Source organism: Crocodylus porosus, unplaced genomic scaffold (assembly GCF_001723895.1).
Source record: "Crocodylus porosus isolate Cpor-Errol unplaced genomic scaffold, CroPor_comp1, whole genome shotgun sequence".
In the NCBI taxonomy this organism is placed as follows: Eukaryota; Metazoa; Chordata; order Crocodylia; family Crocodylidae; genus Crocodylus; species Crocodylus porosus.
In genome coordinates, this window is record NW_017728934.1 from 3,925,616 (window position 1) to 3,940,097 (window position 14,482).

At 51.0% G+C, this 14,482-nt stretch overlaps 1 protein-coding gene across 4 annotated transcripts in view; it reads right to left on the reverse strand.

Annotated features, from left to right (window-relative positions):
• Window positions 1–14,482, reverse strand: part of KIF21B (kinesin family member 21B) — a 79,787-nt gene that overhangs the window by 38,521 nt on the left and 26,784 nt on the right. For all 4 annotated transcript variants that reach the window (XM_019546347.1, XM_019546345.1, XM_019546346.1 and 1 more), the window contains exons 2-4: window positions 10,509–10,731; window positions 8,818–9,000; window positions 680–829 (exon numbers count right to left, since the gene is read on the reverse strand). In XM_019546347.1, the coding sequence (XP_019401892.1) occupies window positions 680–829; window positions 8,818–9,000; window positions 10,509–10,731 (556 nt within the window). The remainder of the gene's footprint in view (window positions 1–679; window positions 830–8,817; window positions 9,001–10,508; window positions 10,732–14,482) is intronic.

Genomic DNA, 14,482 nt, shown 5'->3' on the forward strand with positions numbered 1-14,482 from the left:
CTCTGGGGGAGCAGGGCCAATCCAAGCCTCCCTGGGGAAGCACAACATGGAAAGGATAGTGGGAGTGGACTAAAAGCACTTCTTCTCCGGCTACAAGTCAGTAGGCAATTAACCCTTTATTCAAGCTACCATGGGTTCTCTCTCCCATTGTAAGGCTTTGTGCTAAGTATGGGGAACAGATGAAGGACCATCCTCTTATCCTGGAAGACAACACTAAAAACAAGTCCTTGAGACAGCCCTGGGTGCTGGCGGGAGGGGCAGAGGAAATATAGCCAAGCGCCCTCTCCCGCTCTGATCTCTTTTTAGGGCTAGGAATGCAGCAGACTAAACCAAAAGTGCATGGTGTTCCCAGGTACTGCCATTACATTGCAAAGGAGCATGCAGGTAGCTGACCCATCATCCCTCCAGTCTCTTTTATCCCACAATCACAGGAGACCTGACCATCCTAGCAACAGCCAGACCTAACAGGGGCAGTGAGCAGCCCTGGCCTGCAGAATGCTGAACATCCCCTACTCTGTGGGAGAAGAGGTGATGCTGTACTTCCCAGAATTCGTACCCTCCTTTCCAACCCCAACCTATGAGCTGTTTGCCCCTCACTTGCTCCCTATCCACCGAATACAGAACAGCATTCAAGGGGACTGGGATCTGTGTACCACACAGGACCCCACACACCACTCACCTCATCCTGTGTGTTGATGAGGCGTGAGGTGACACCAGTCGTGTAGATCCCACCATTAGCATCCTCGTGGATTTTGATGTTGGATTTCCGGTGGCGGGAGTCAGGGTCCCTGGCGCTGTCAAACAGGTCCAAGATCTCCTCATTGTACAGCTGAGGCAGAAGGAAGGTACAAAGCACGGAGTTACTGACAGCAGGGGTCTCAGAGGAGCCCAGCATGCGAGTTTGGGGCTGACTTCCTACCATGCCATGAAGGCATGAATAGAGGCCATAGTCCTCCTTCCCCTTGTTTCCATCAAACCCCTGGAGTCTTGCTACACTGCAGGAGGGAGCGCAATACAGTGCGCACGTAGGCATCACTGCAACAATACCAGCTGCAGTTTGCTGGTTGGTCCTAACTGCCAGCTAAGCCTGCTGACCCCCAGGCCTGCACCGGCCACTCACTTATGCCCAAGGATGAGAGCAGGAAGTCTCTCTGGGCTCTGAAGTTTTCTAGCAAGGTCTAAACAGGAATAAGAGGAGACATAGGAAGAGCCCTTGAGACAGGAGGAAGCAAAAATCCCTCTCTCAAGTCTTCTCTACCCGTGAGTGTCTCCTTGCTGCATGAAGCAGTGGTGCAGAGCTGCACACTTCCACAGGTCTGTGCAGCTGTCACCTGGCTAGGGAGAGGCAACATACCTCTATGCAGTGACAGAACCAGAAGAAGCCAGGAGTCCTGGCCCTGAATCCACCCTCTCAGCCCTACTTTGTTTCATCTTAAAATCTTACCAAGAGTGGAAAGAGCCATGACTCTGGCCCTGCAGGGTGAGTGTTCCCTGTATGAGCAGCAATCATTCATTTCACACTGCTGCACGCCTGGAGACCCTGCTTCCTCTGGGGCCTGGAGCATCTGGGATTGATTCCCAGCATCCCCGACAGCATAATTATCCAGAGCAATCAGGCAGACCCTGGCAAGTCAGGCATGCTGGCAAGGGTCACAGACCAACCGACCCGCCCCATTGGAAAAAGGAGCTAATTAGGGCTTATAGCCAGGAGCTCACAGACAGCAGGGACCGGGGGGCCTATTCTCCCCTCCCCAGATTAGCAAAGCACCAGCACACTTCCTTGTTCCCCTGCACAGCAGCTCGGGTATAGCCTATAGGACAGGCCACTAGAGGCTCAGGACTGAACATGGGGCAGAGAGTTTTAGTCCCAGTACAGGGGGGAAAGGTTCAACACGGCAGGGGTGCTGGTGCAGGTAGTGACAGTCCAGCAGAAAGGCCAGGCTCATAACCCCAGGGCTATATCCCCACTGTACTGATGACGGCCTGAGGCATGGAGAGAAAAATTGCCCTGCCTGGTCACATCAAGTGTGGTAAAGCAGGGTTATAGTTACGAAACCTGGGTCCCATCCCACAAAGCCCATCCTTCCACCCTGGCCTGCAGTGCAGCTGGCCCCGGCCAGGTCAGGTAACCTAGTTTTTCCCTCTGTCAGCTAAGCAGAGATGAATGATGTTGGGCATGTCATTCACACAAGAGGCAGCTGCTCTTGCAACATGAAGCTAATGAACAGGTTGCCAGGTGAGCTGATGGTCCAACGGGAAGCTGTGCTGGTACCTGGCTGTTTATGGCCTTATTCTCTGCTGTTTTAGACTCGACAGTTATGTGAATTCAGCAGCACTCCATTCAAACACCAGCTTATTAGTGTTACTTCTTCACAGCAGGGCCGGGTAGCGGGGTGGGGAGGGAGAGCATCCAGGTAAGGCTGAGCAAGAGACTGTGTTCATCTCCTCACACCTCACAGCACCCTTCAAAGTCGAACCATTGCCATATCCCCCCATTGAGAATTGCTGCTCTAGGGACAGAGGACTGGAGTCATTGGGTAGATTAAGCGGCCCTGGACTGCAGCTGGGGGGCTGTTTTCCCAACCCAGACTTCACAAGTGCTTCCTGTGATGGCATATAGGATTTACTGTAACATTTCTGTGTTAAAGGTGTTCTTGCTGTAATAACATTGTGCACCTCAGTTTTCCCCAGTTAACTTATACAAGGGAGGAAAAGAATGGGTTAAAGCAGGTGCCACAAGTGGCATGGGCAGCCTGTGTGCATGCAACAGATCAGGGAGAGGGCAGACAGGGCAAGAAGTAGAAACCAGAGCAGCAAATTGGGTAGGGAGGAGAAAGCAGAGCAGCAGGTTGGGCAGAGAGAGAGAATTGGAGTGGCACTTGGGGAGGGCACGGGCTTAATTTGTGGCATGTCTGCCAAAAAGGTTGGTCCCCGCTGGGTTATGGAGACAGTGAAGCCAGAGTTGCCTACTGGGTGGGACAGGACAAGATGCAGCACCAGCATCAACAGGATTTGATTAGCCTGGCTGGCACATCAGCAAAGGTAGGATAGCCAGCAACACCCAGGAGGCTCCAGAGAAGCTGAAGGGATAACAATGGGCAGAGCAGGTCCAAGCAGGGTGTTAGCTCCTGGCTAGGTGGCCTGGGGAAGGGGAGCAGCTGAGCAACTTGGAGGTTGAGAAGCTGGGCAGACTGGAGAGAGAAGAGCTAAGTTAACTTTGGGGTGCTTGGGGCTGTGCAGGCTGGGCTGGGGCCAGGGTCTTCTTACCATGTGATCTTTATGACAATAAATGCTTTCATCAAAGCAGAGATGTCTGCTTTGCTGCTTGGATCTTTGCACTGCACATGTTCTCCCCAAGAAGGCAAAGCCCTCTCAGGGCTGAACTAGAAGCTCCTGGAGTCAGAGCCACAAAAACACCAAGGAGGTTGTGGGCCAAAAAACAAGGGTCTCAGAGCAAGGAGGAGCCAGGCTCCTGCCCTTGCTCTAGAAGCCAAGCCTGGGCTGGCTTCGGGGGGCACCCTAAGAGACCAGACAAGGTTGCAGTGGTCCTGAGCAATCACTCCCTACAGGGACTCCATGACTCTCCCACTCCTTATAATGATGGCACGAAGGCTTTCAGTGTTTTCCAGGGGAGAGAAAGAATAGATTCATAGATATTAGGGTTGTAAGGGACCTCAGCAGATCATCATGTCCAATCCCCTGTCCAAATAGGAAAGAGCACTGGGGTCAGATGAGCGACCCCAGAACAAACCAGAGCCTGGGAGTTGGGGTACTTGCCCAGGATGCAGGAGACTAACACTTCAGCTTCTGCTCTGAGTGAGTGCGATGTCTTGCAGGAACACAAGTGCCAGGACCACCAGCCAATGGCTCTTCTGGGGCAGGGGTTACGGCTGCTTCTCACTTTGACCAGAAATCCCACTGTAGATCCAAGAGCCCTTTCCAACCAGAGCTTCATGGAAGCCAGTCCCTCCCCTTCCAAGTTCTCTTTGCACAAAGCTGCATTTTCAAACAAAAAAAAATGGCTCATCAGAAAAGGCCCCAGCATTAGGCCAGGCCTCACCTGCCCAGCCCCTCCACAGGCATTGCAGTGTCAGTGCTCTGCTTGCCAGCTCAGAGCTCCTGCATCAGGGAGCTCGCTGCTCCTGGTCTACTAAGCCCGGTGAGTGGATTCCCTGCAAGTAGCACAAGCACCCGGCTCAAGGGGCTGGGGAGAAATGACCACAGATGATCTCTGTGGATAAAGGCTAATCTGTTCTACCCTGTCCCTGGGGGAAGCCAGCTCCTAGAACAGTAAAATCTCCCCCTAAGGAGCCTACTCAGGGAGGGGAGAGTCACAAGATATAGATCAGCCTGCAGCCGCAAGGGCTAAACTCCCTCACCCTGCACGTGGCCTGCTTCCGGAGCGCTAACTGTCGCCTGAGCTACAGCTACAGCGTCTGCTACATGCCGACAGCAGCACCTTTCCTAACCGCAGTGTCCACGGCCCACAGCACTCAGGGGCAGTTGCCCTGGGGAGAAGGAGAATTTCGCCCGTAAAGAAGGGGCAGGCAGAAGCCCCTAGAATAGCTACCCTGGGACATTCCCCTGCATTTCACCGCTGGATTTGCAGGGAGCCTGGCACTGTTCTGGCCTGCCATGCAATCCTGTAGCTAAAGGCAGCTCTGTCTACACGAGCAGTCTCCCACCAGGACAATTCCACTGACGACGGTAACTGGATGCAGGACGGGACAATGGACAGTGCATTGGACTGGGGCTCCAGGCACACAAGTTTTGTTCCTGGCTCTGCCACAGGCCTATGCGTGACTGACAGGGGCAAGTCATTTCCCACCTTCGTGCCTCAGTTTCTCCCCACTATAATAGTACTGACTGCCTTTGTGAAGTGCTCTGAGGTCCACGGAGGAAGAGTACCTAAGCACTGTCTACGCTAGGGGCTTCTTACCACCACGACAGAGCTCATTGTCCAGATCAAGTTGGGCAGAGCAGGCTAAGGATACAAACAAGCAATTCTGAATATACTGAAGCAAGTAATCTGGAGGAAACTCCTGCCCCCCAGGCCTCTTGCAGCCTAGGCATCAAAAGTCTCTGAAGCGAAAAAGCCAAAAATATCCCAAATGAAAACAATTTTTTTAAAAAAAATTGGCTATAAACAAACCAGAACTCCACAGGCAGGCCACAGCCTCGCAAAACCCCTCCAGGATGCCAGTGCCATTAACCCACGCAACGCTGCAGCCTCTGAGGTCCTTCCAGCTAATCCAGCAGCCTTTGCCAAAGCCACAGGCACTGAAGCCAGAAGCTAAGCACCCACTTCAGCCACCACACAGGCCGCCTCCTGCACGATTGCAGCGTTGGGCCTTCTGAGTCTGTGGCCTCTTGTGCCGAATCCAAGCAAGCTCAGTGAGGCCAGGGAAAGTCCCCTCCCTGAGCCTCCCCAGCCCGGCTCTCTGAAGGGCATGCACCCTCCCAGCCAGCACCGGGGATGGCCAGGCACATGGCTAACGAACACTGCTGGGTCCAGATCCACAGTTACTTCAAACAATCGTAGCGAGCCACCCAGATTTACACAGCCCCATCCACTGATTGCTGCTCTCCCAGAGGGGATGTTGTTGGGAGGAACTGAGGTAAGGGAAATCCAGGCTGAATAGCAGGAAAGACTTCCTGACAACCAGGTCAATTAGGTCCTGGGAGCTTATGGGGCTGAAATCCTACTACCCTGGGCATTTAATGAGCAGGCTAAGCTGGAGCCCCAGGGAACGGGCTCCTGGGAGCTGCCAGCCAAGCCAACGGTGTGTGGGCTAGATGGGTTTCATCCCGTTTCCCTGAGTGCCTCTCTCTGATTCTCTGGCTCCCTCTTCAGTTATGGTCAGGGTCCTTGCTGGGTGCCTGCTACTGGGGAGCCACAGCCACCAGCACCAGCTAACCGGAGGAGTGGAGCTCTCCACCATTCAAATAACCTTGACCCCAACAAAGGGATTTCAAAGGGAGTTGAGAAGAGTCAGGAAATCCTCCTGTGTCTCACTTCCATACCAGAACAGACGGCTTAATGACCCGAGCTGTTCCCCAGCTACAAATCCTTGGGAATGGAGACGCGCTGCCAGGTTCTTTAGATCTGGGGTTGGGTTTCTCAGAAGAGCAGGGGAGGGTGCAATGGAAGCTGGGAAGATTTCCCAAGGGGCCAAATGGGGATACAGCGGATACCTGAAAGCAAGTATAGATACACTCTGAGTCATGCAGGTACTGACTTCACATGTCCAGAGGGAAAAGCAGAGGCCCACAGTGACTCTCCCAGCAGTGAGGGGAGGAGACTCTAATGGATTACATCTTATCCAAACACTTTGATCCCAGTTCTGGCCCAAGCTTGAAAGTGTGCCCTTTGGCAAGCCACTTCCTTGCTCTGTGCCTCAGTTTCCCAACCTGTAAAACAGGCTATCACTGTTAATCTACTTCAGGAGCCTGTTGCAAGAATGAAGCGAACAGCACCTCCAAGGTGATTAATGAGGCCATTAAGAGCATTCAGGGGCAAAGGCAGAAGCAGAACTTGGAGCCACCAAACTCCCTTCATTCAGCCCTCTCTAGTCACAGCTGTGAATCAAATGCTTATCTTTGCCTTCGGTTTCTGTCGAAGAGATGTTTTGGCATTATGAACAGCCTGCGGGGCACTGAAGCTCAAGGTGCTCCATGCAGTCGAGATGCATGGATCCTGTAAATCCATGCACAGGGATCTAGTAAACAGCACCGTATGGATTTCTTGTGAAATCTGTGATAGCCAGTTTCTCTGCTCGGGTCACTAGACACAAGGATCCCAATACATCCTCTCTCTACAAGTATGGTCAAAACAGCACACACAAAGCCAGTCCTGTACAACTCTCCTGACATTTCTGGGGTTATGCCCTGAACTCCTGCAAACAGAAAGCTTCTCAGGATACTTGGTTTAGCTACCAGCTCCCTTCAAAAATTCCATCACAGAACTCACTCCAACGCGTTCCTGTCCTGGCCTGACAATTAAGGCACCTATGCACATGCAGGGAGGCTGCTCTGACGTGCTGTAATTGCAGTGCGTCGGAGCAGACTTGATTAATCGAGTCTGCTGGAGCGTGGTAATTACCGTTACATGTATTAGTGACCCTGCTTTGAAAAATGGTGGCGGGGGCACTTTATCTAAAGCTCATCAAACAAGCTTTAAAGTGCCCCCACTGCCATTTTTCAGCGCAGGGATACTAATACACGGGATGCTCCAGGTGCTTTAATTGGAGTGGCTTTTGTAGCCACTCTAATTAAAATGCTACCCTTCCTCCCCAGAGCACATACATAAACACCGTTAATGTTACAGGGGCTTGTCTACACAGTGCCCTACAGCGATGTTGTTGTCCAAAAGAAAGTACTAAAGCACAGTGCAATGTGCCTGTAATGTACCGTACACGTGGTGCACGGTTATTTTTAGCACCTATTTCACCATACCGGCATGCTATAACAACGCCGCTATGGTGAAATAGCTGCTGGTCATGTGTAGACACCTGTGGATATTACATAACGGTAGTGCATCGCTATGGTGACATAGCATCGTATGTAGACTCGTCCAGTATGTTTTTTCCTCAAGTTCCACCCCAGACCCAGCTGCATGTCACCTCTGGGTAAAGTGAGTTTATACCAGTGATTCTCAACCAGGGTGCTGTGGCACTCGGGGGTGCATTCAGATCCTGTCAGGTGTGCCATGGGGTCCAAGCAGTATTAGCACCGTGAGGTGTGCAAACACGATTCACAAGATAACCCCAGGGATTTCAAACAGGAATCCATAATGCTGAAAACTTTCTGATCTGTTGTGGTCTTTCTGAGTTCTCTGCACCAGAAAAGGTGCTCTATTAGTTTTCTACAGTCAGAGAACGAGTGAAAACTAAGATCTGGCATTTTCCTCAATGCTAATGAGGAGTGCCTTGAATCTATAAAGATTGAGAGCCACTGGTTTATATGTACATAGTCTACAAGACACTACAGGCCCATTCCAGATGAATGACACTGTAGGAGAGTGTCTATTAGTAATACAGGCATGATAAATCATGCCCTGGAAATGGAAAAAACACAGTGAAGAGGTGGGAAGGAAGCCAGTGCATTATTTCCAGGTCACCAACTAAGCTGATGAGCAAGAGAGATGGAGGGGGTGGGGGAAGAACCATAACACTTTTCTTAACATAATTCCCCCAAGCTGGGGTGGCCAGTCTGCAGCATAGGTGTCACAAGTGGCAGAGGAAGCCTTGGTTTGGGCTCCTTGGGCCCTGGGGAGGGGACAGGCAGCACAGTGGCAGATGGGTCCGGAAGCAGAAAGCAAAACAGCAAGATAGACAAGAAATACAGGGGAGAAAGCAGAAAGCAGAGCAGCAGATCAGGAAGGGGAAGGGGAATCAGAGTGGTAGTTGGGGACAGCACAAGGCAGATTGGTGGCACCTTCCAAGAAGGCTGGCTCGCACTTCCCAAAGGATGGCATTTCTCGTAGCTTTCCCTTTTTCTAGCTTCCCATTTGGAAGCCTGGACTCACGTCAGCTGTAGATGAATGTGTCCCACTGGTTGCCAGAGAGCTGGCCTAGTCCACTGGCAGAGTGAGCAGGGATGTTGCTGCCCTGAGAAACCGAAAGGTAAAAACCACCAGCACTGTGAACACGGGGCCAACAGCACGTGCTGTCTGCAGCAGGAAGCCAGCAGCTGTGGTTTTCAGTCCTCTGGGCCCAGACAGTTCCAGAAGAGAGACTCTCACCCCACCCCCTCCATCAGTAGTAGGATAAGAGCTCCATGCGTGACCTAGGCCTGGCGCTCTCATGCATGCACTACCTCTAGAAACTGAGCGCTGACTTTGAACTCCGGGGCTGCCACGCCTTGCTCCTGTGCTGCCCGCTTGCGCTCCTCGATGCCACTGAAGAGGTGGGAGATAGCACGTGGGATTATCCCTTGCTCCTCATCAGAAATGTTCATGTCAAAGCCAGTGCCCATTGTGTACGTCTTACCAGCGCCGGTCTGAAAGGGGCAAGACACAAGCAGTCAGACAGCTGCCTTATGGCACAACATGCAGAGTATGGCAGAGGGGCTTCAGTCCTGGACCCAAGCCACCCAGTGCTGCCAGTAGCCTCCACTACAGCCTGTAGCTTCCACCTGTGCCGGGCCAGTAGGGGGCGCTCCTGCATTGAGCCACCCACCTCCCTGCGCCCACCCACCTCCCGGGCGCCCAATGCCTCCCTAGGGCGCCTTACGTCCGGCCGACCCCCTTCCTGGAGCACGCCCGCTAGCCTGGGGGTAACGTAGCTGCCACCACCCCGAGAATGGACTCACTCTCGGCCCTGTGTCCTTGGGGAAACACAGGCCTAATGTCCTAGGGGTACTCGACCCAGTACAGGCACTTGGGGCACTTCCCCAAGTCAGGGGCCAAAAAGGAAAGTCTCCCTTAGTCCGCAGACCTTAGGCATAATTTAGACCCGCCCCTCAATAAGTCTCCCACATGAGTCACAAAGGAGAACTTTATTGATTACAGGAGTGGGGTGAAAATAGGGTACAAGATTGAGCAATATCCTAGAAATCCTAAAGAGCAAACAGTGTGGCTGAGGTAGCCTTTTGATCACGCATCTGAGTTACTGCCAGCTAGATATCTAACCAGATCTCGAGTAGCTTACTCACAAGCATCTTTCAAAGGCCGGTGAAGTTTCCCCTCTGGAGGTAGGCAGCTTCTAGCTCATGAGTTTGGGGGAGAGAGCCAGTTTCAGATGGTAAAGCTTCTCTGTGTCCCCCACATGGCTGCTGCCTCACCTCATGGCCGAAGAGACACCCTCCTAGCCCGTCCTAACTTATATAGCCCCTGTGACCTCATTCACCTGGTCCAGCGGAGGCCAGCCCCGACTGGCTGTCCACCAACCAATTTGAAATACATCACCAGTTAGCAGGCAGACTCCAGCCCACCAGGTAGATGCCCCTAACCCAGGTAGCCGATGCCAGTCACGTGGGCAGAGGGAGCAGGTTTCCCCCCGCCTCAGGAATGCAGCCAGCTCAAGTTACCTAAAGAGACAGGCTGAGGTGTGAATCCTCTGTGCTCGGCCCATCTTAATCACCTTGTCACAGGGCAGAGATTTTGGGGAGAAACCAAGGTGGCTTTCTGCCATACCACCAAGCTATGGGCTTCCCACACATGCATGGCTCCATTGATGCCCAAGCTACACCTACTGCCTCATTATTCTAGTCCTAAGCTCCCCCTCCACTAGCCCTGCCATAACCCCAGACCTAACCTGCAGCTTCCCAAACCTCAGTTATTCTTGCCCAGACCCTCCAATACGTTTGGCGGATGCCTCAATCCTAGCTCCCTCCCCTTTTCTATCCCAGGTCTAGGCCTCTGCCAGCAAACCTCCCCACCAGCCTGCAGCAACACCTACCATCTCCCTGCAGGAATCTCCCCATGACTTTGCTGGTGTAGGGCTCAGTAGCTAAGCAATACACAGCACGGTTACATTGGCCAAGACAGAGACAAGGAACTCCAGTACCTGTCCATATGCCAGCACAGTTGCATTGTAGCCTTCAAAGCAGCCCTCTATGAGCTTGCCAACACAAGTAGTATAGATCTGTTCCTGCCATGTGTCCAGGTCAAAGACAAAGTCATAGGTGAAAGCCTTGTCCTTTCCCAGCAACACCTGGGGCTCCCCTGGCGTTACTGAGGTGCAAATGTGGCATCCTTCAATCTTCTCCTTTGACAGCTGAGGACGGATCCTGCAGAGGAGGGGACAAAAAAAATTAAAAGGGATCAGAACAATCTTATCCCTCCCACGGCAGTCTGCAGCATGGAGTGCCTCACTGCATGGGGTCACTCTGCCCGACACTGGAATGCAGCCACCTCTGGGTTGGAGTGGCAAAGTCTGGGCCGGGAATGCCACACCCAAGGGAAATTGCAGGATGCAGCCCATCGGTGGGAACTGGCACATGGCCAGGTTTAAGTGCCCTCCACATTCATTCCACCCCAAGGAACATTGCTGGTCCTTCCCTCTCCTGCACCAGGTGCCTGAGGGAATGAACCAAGCAGGTGTTTCCCTAGTGGGTGGACAGGAACCATGCTCTGAACAGCAGTTCCCACCCCAGCCACTTCTGCTCCAGGTGCTAGTCAGCCAAATTCTCTAAGTCACAGTGGACCAGTATGGATTGCATTCTTCCTTTCCTCCCCGCCCTCCTCGGCAGGTTGGGCAGACTCCTCCCAAGCAGGCTTTGAGATGCATGTTGTACCCAGCCAGGATGGGTAAAGGAAAGATCTACTTCAGGGGTAGACTAGGGATGGTAGAGTTTGGAGACCTAGCTGGTGAGGGGTGGGAACGGGCCCTGTGGCTTGCTTCGCTGAGTTCAGGGCATGGAGAGAGTGGAACAACTGGAGTGGGGAGCTGTCCCCAGGGCTGGGTATTGTGGGGGAAGTTGAGTTGGGAGTGAGGACATAGCTAGTTGTCAGAAGGACAGCTTTTATTAAACAAGCAGTGCAAGGGATCTCATTGATAAAAAGTACCAACATAAGGAGGAGAAGGGGCAACAGAGTTATAGCCATGTTACCACAAGACCAGTTATAACAGTGGGAGGGACTGGGGAGTGATGCAGCATGGGATGCCTGGAAGACTGACCGGATTTGTGTCACGGACCACTTGATGTCCACATGCAACATCAAACCAACTCGCAGTCAATTGGTTCAAAAGAGGACCTGATTTTCCAGGTATACTTTTGAACCATTCTAAGCAGCTTTAAATTGGTTTAAACAGGTTTGTCTGTCTGTTCACTTTATGTTTAAACTGCACTTAAACCAGTCTAAGCCTTATGTGTCCACTGTCAATGTCTATATTCTCCCCTACTGCTCCTCCCTAGAGGAGTTGCTCTCAGAACTGGTTCACCTGGGGGCTCCTGCTGCCTCCAGTGTGGTTCAACTCCAAAGCTTCCCCTTTCCCTCCCCAGCCTTGTGGGCTGGACTCCTCTTTCCTTATAGCAGGGCAGGTCCGTTTGGTAGTAGTCACCTGCCTGCTTGTTACTTCTGTCCCCTTGTTTTAGAACAAGCATTACAAAAAAAATCACAGTAGCTTTTAAAACAGGGATGGAAAAAAACCCTACAAACATGAAAATGCAGAATAAATAAATAAATAAAAAGGCTGATCTTTTTTTTCAACCAGGAACCCATTTCCCTCCCACACCCCACATTCTATTCAAGTTCAGATTCGGCCGACACGACAAAATTACAGTTCAGGTTCAAATTAAAAAAAATACCCACTGTAACCAGTTCTCCAGTTCTGGGTTGACTCATTGCCACTGGGCCTGCCTGGGCAGGTACTTTAGAGAAGATAATTTATCTCAAATTCATCCTTTAAAACAGTTAAATAAGAAATAAGCACCATTCAGGATTCAAAACAAAGAGAGCTGGAGAGGGAGCCATATTGCACTAGGGCCATGGGTGGAGTAGGACCACTGGAAGCACTTTCTGTCTTACTCGTGCCATTCACAGGAGCAAAGATACCATACAAGTACTGCAGTGACAGAGCACACTCCTCTCTGGGTCTCTTGCTCTCCACCAAATCAAACATATTCCCTGCAACAAATAGTGTTTTGGAACCAGAATGTCACCTCCATACAATACCCCCCCGCTACAACCAGATACCACCCTAGGAACTAATTCCCCTTTGTTAAATGGAACACGGGCACTTGCAAAGCATTTTATCACATAAATAACTGGATTCTTTATTTATAAACTGGAATACCAAGCAGCTGCTAAAAACAAAAAAATGTGACAGCACTGCCAACCCCAAGCACCCTCAAAATCATGAGACTGGTCCAAGGAATGAGGGGGTCTCTTTATTGGATTTTTGAAGCCTTGGAGCCGGGGGACATTCCGTTCATATGCCTTGGCACATATAGCTGTAGAAGGCTTAGTAGAAAAATACCTTACATTCTTAAAAAACAACAACCCCCCCACCCAAGAAGAATAATTTCTTCACTGTCCATGAGACTAGGCTCTGAAATAGACTCCTAGCGGGGTGGTGCAGGCACCTACCCAGGAGATCTTCAAAAGGAGACTGGACACTCCCCTTGCTGGGGTTATTTGACCCCAGCAGTCTTTCCTGCCCAGCTAAGCAGCTCACAGAATCCAGAGACTCCAAGGCTTGGACTTTGTGAACAACACCAGGTACCAGACTCAAGATGGTAGCAGCCGTGTTGCCGATGATCTGAGTGAGCAAATGGTATGTTGGGGTAGCACTTTTAGATATGCTAAAAGCCCCAGGGCCCCCAGTCCCAGTGGACATCTTTAGGCACTATGGAAATATAAACATTAATCAGTGAAAAGGCAGCAGCAGTGATCACAGACTCGTGTTTGATTAAAATGGAAAAAGAAGGTTTTGTGGTGGTCTCAAGCCCACAGACAGTAGGGGCCAGGAGGTCTTCACTTACCTGGAAGAAGTAAGAGAATTAGGGTCTTGTTGAGCACAAGCCCTTCGCCTCTACTCATTTCATTGGTTAAGTGCAAGCTTTATCTTCACATTTCCACTCACTCATCCTTCCCCCTGTCCTGTGGCGCAGCATATTAATAATGCCCAGCTCTTACAGAGCTCTTGTCATCAGTGCACACTGCACAGGCAGATCTTCCCGTCTCGAAAAATGGGGCACTGAGGCACAGAGTCGGGAAGTAACTTGCGTGTGGCTACACAGCAGGACAGCAGCAGAGCCAGGAGCACATGCAGGCATATCCTGCCATTCAGCTCAGTTCTCTACCCATGGAGCTACACTGGAATAAAAGATGTTGACTTTACCCACACAGAAAGCAACTACACTGGGGAAAGCACAAGAGAGTTAGGTCGGGGGGGGGGCTATACTTAGCTCTGGGGATGAAGCTATTCTAAGAATGGGAACATCAGTCTCATCCTGGAAGAAGTTTATTTATAGGATTTGAGAGAAGTGACTCACCTGAACGCCTGATGTTAGCAAACACGAGCACAAAATTAGATTAGAATAGCTCAAAAAGAGGTTATTCTTTGATGTCACTAAATACAATGGAAAAGCAACAAACCTACAGAGAGGCACAGACGCTCATTCACAGAAGTTTCTCACTAGCTAGTTGAGAATTTTAAACAAGCAAAAAACTCTCCGTAAGAAGATCCAGTTGTTAAAAAATTTTGTGCGTGCTTTTTTTTTTTTTTTAAATATAAAAAGACCTTTCTTTTGTGAAAAATCTCATATTATTTTCTGGGAGGAAAAAAACAGTTGGACAGAAAGTTTGCCCACTAGTCTATTTACCATAGCAGTAGGCTGCACAGAAGCCTGGTTTGAGTGTATTATATCAGAGAGGACTTTGGCCTTTATTTCTGGTGTCCAGAGAGGCCCACACCGGTAAACTTTTCATGAGAGCCTCCTGCCTGGCTTCATGACCTGGAGTGAGGTTTGGTACAATTTCAAAAGGGGGAGGCAGGAAGAAATGTCTATGTAAAATATCCTTCTCTTATGACCC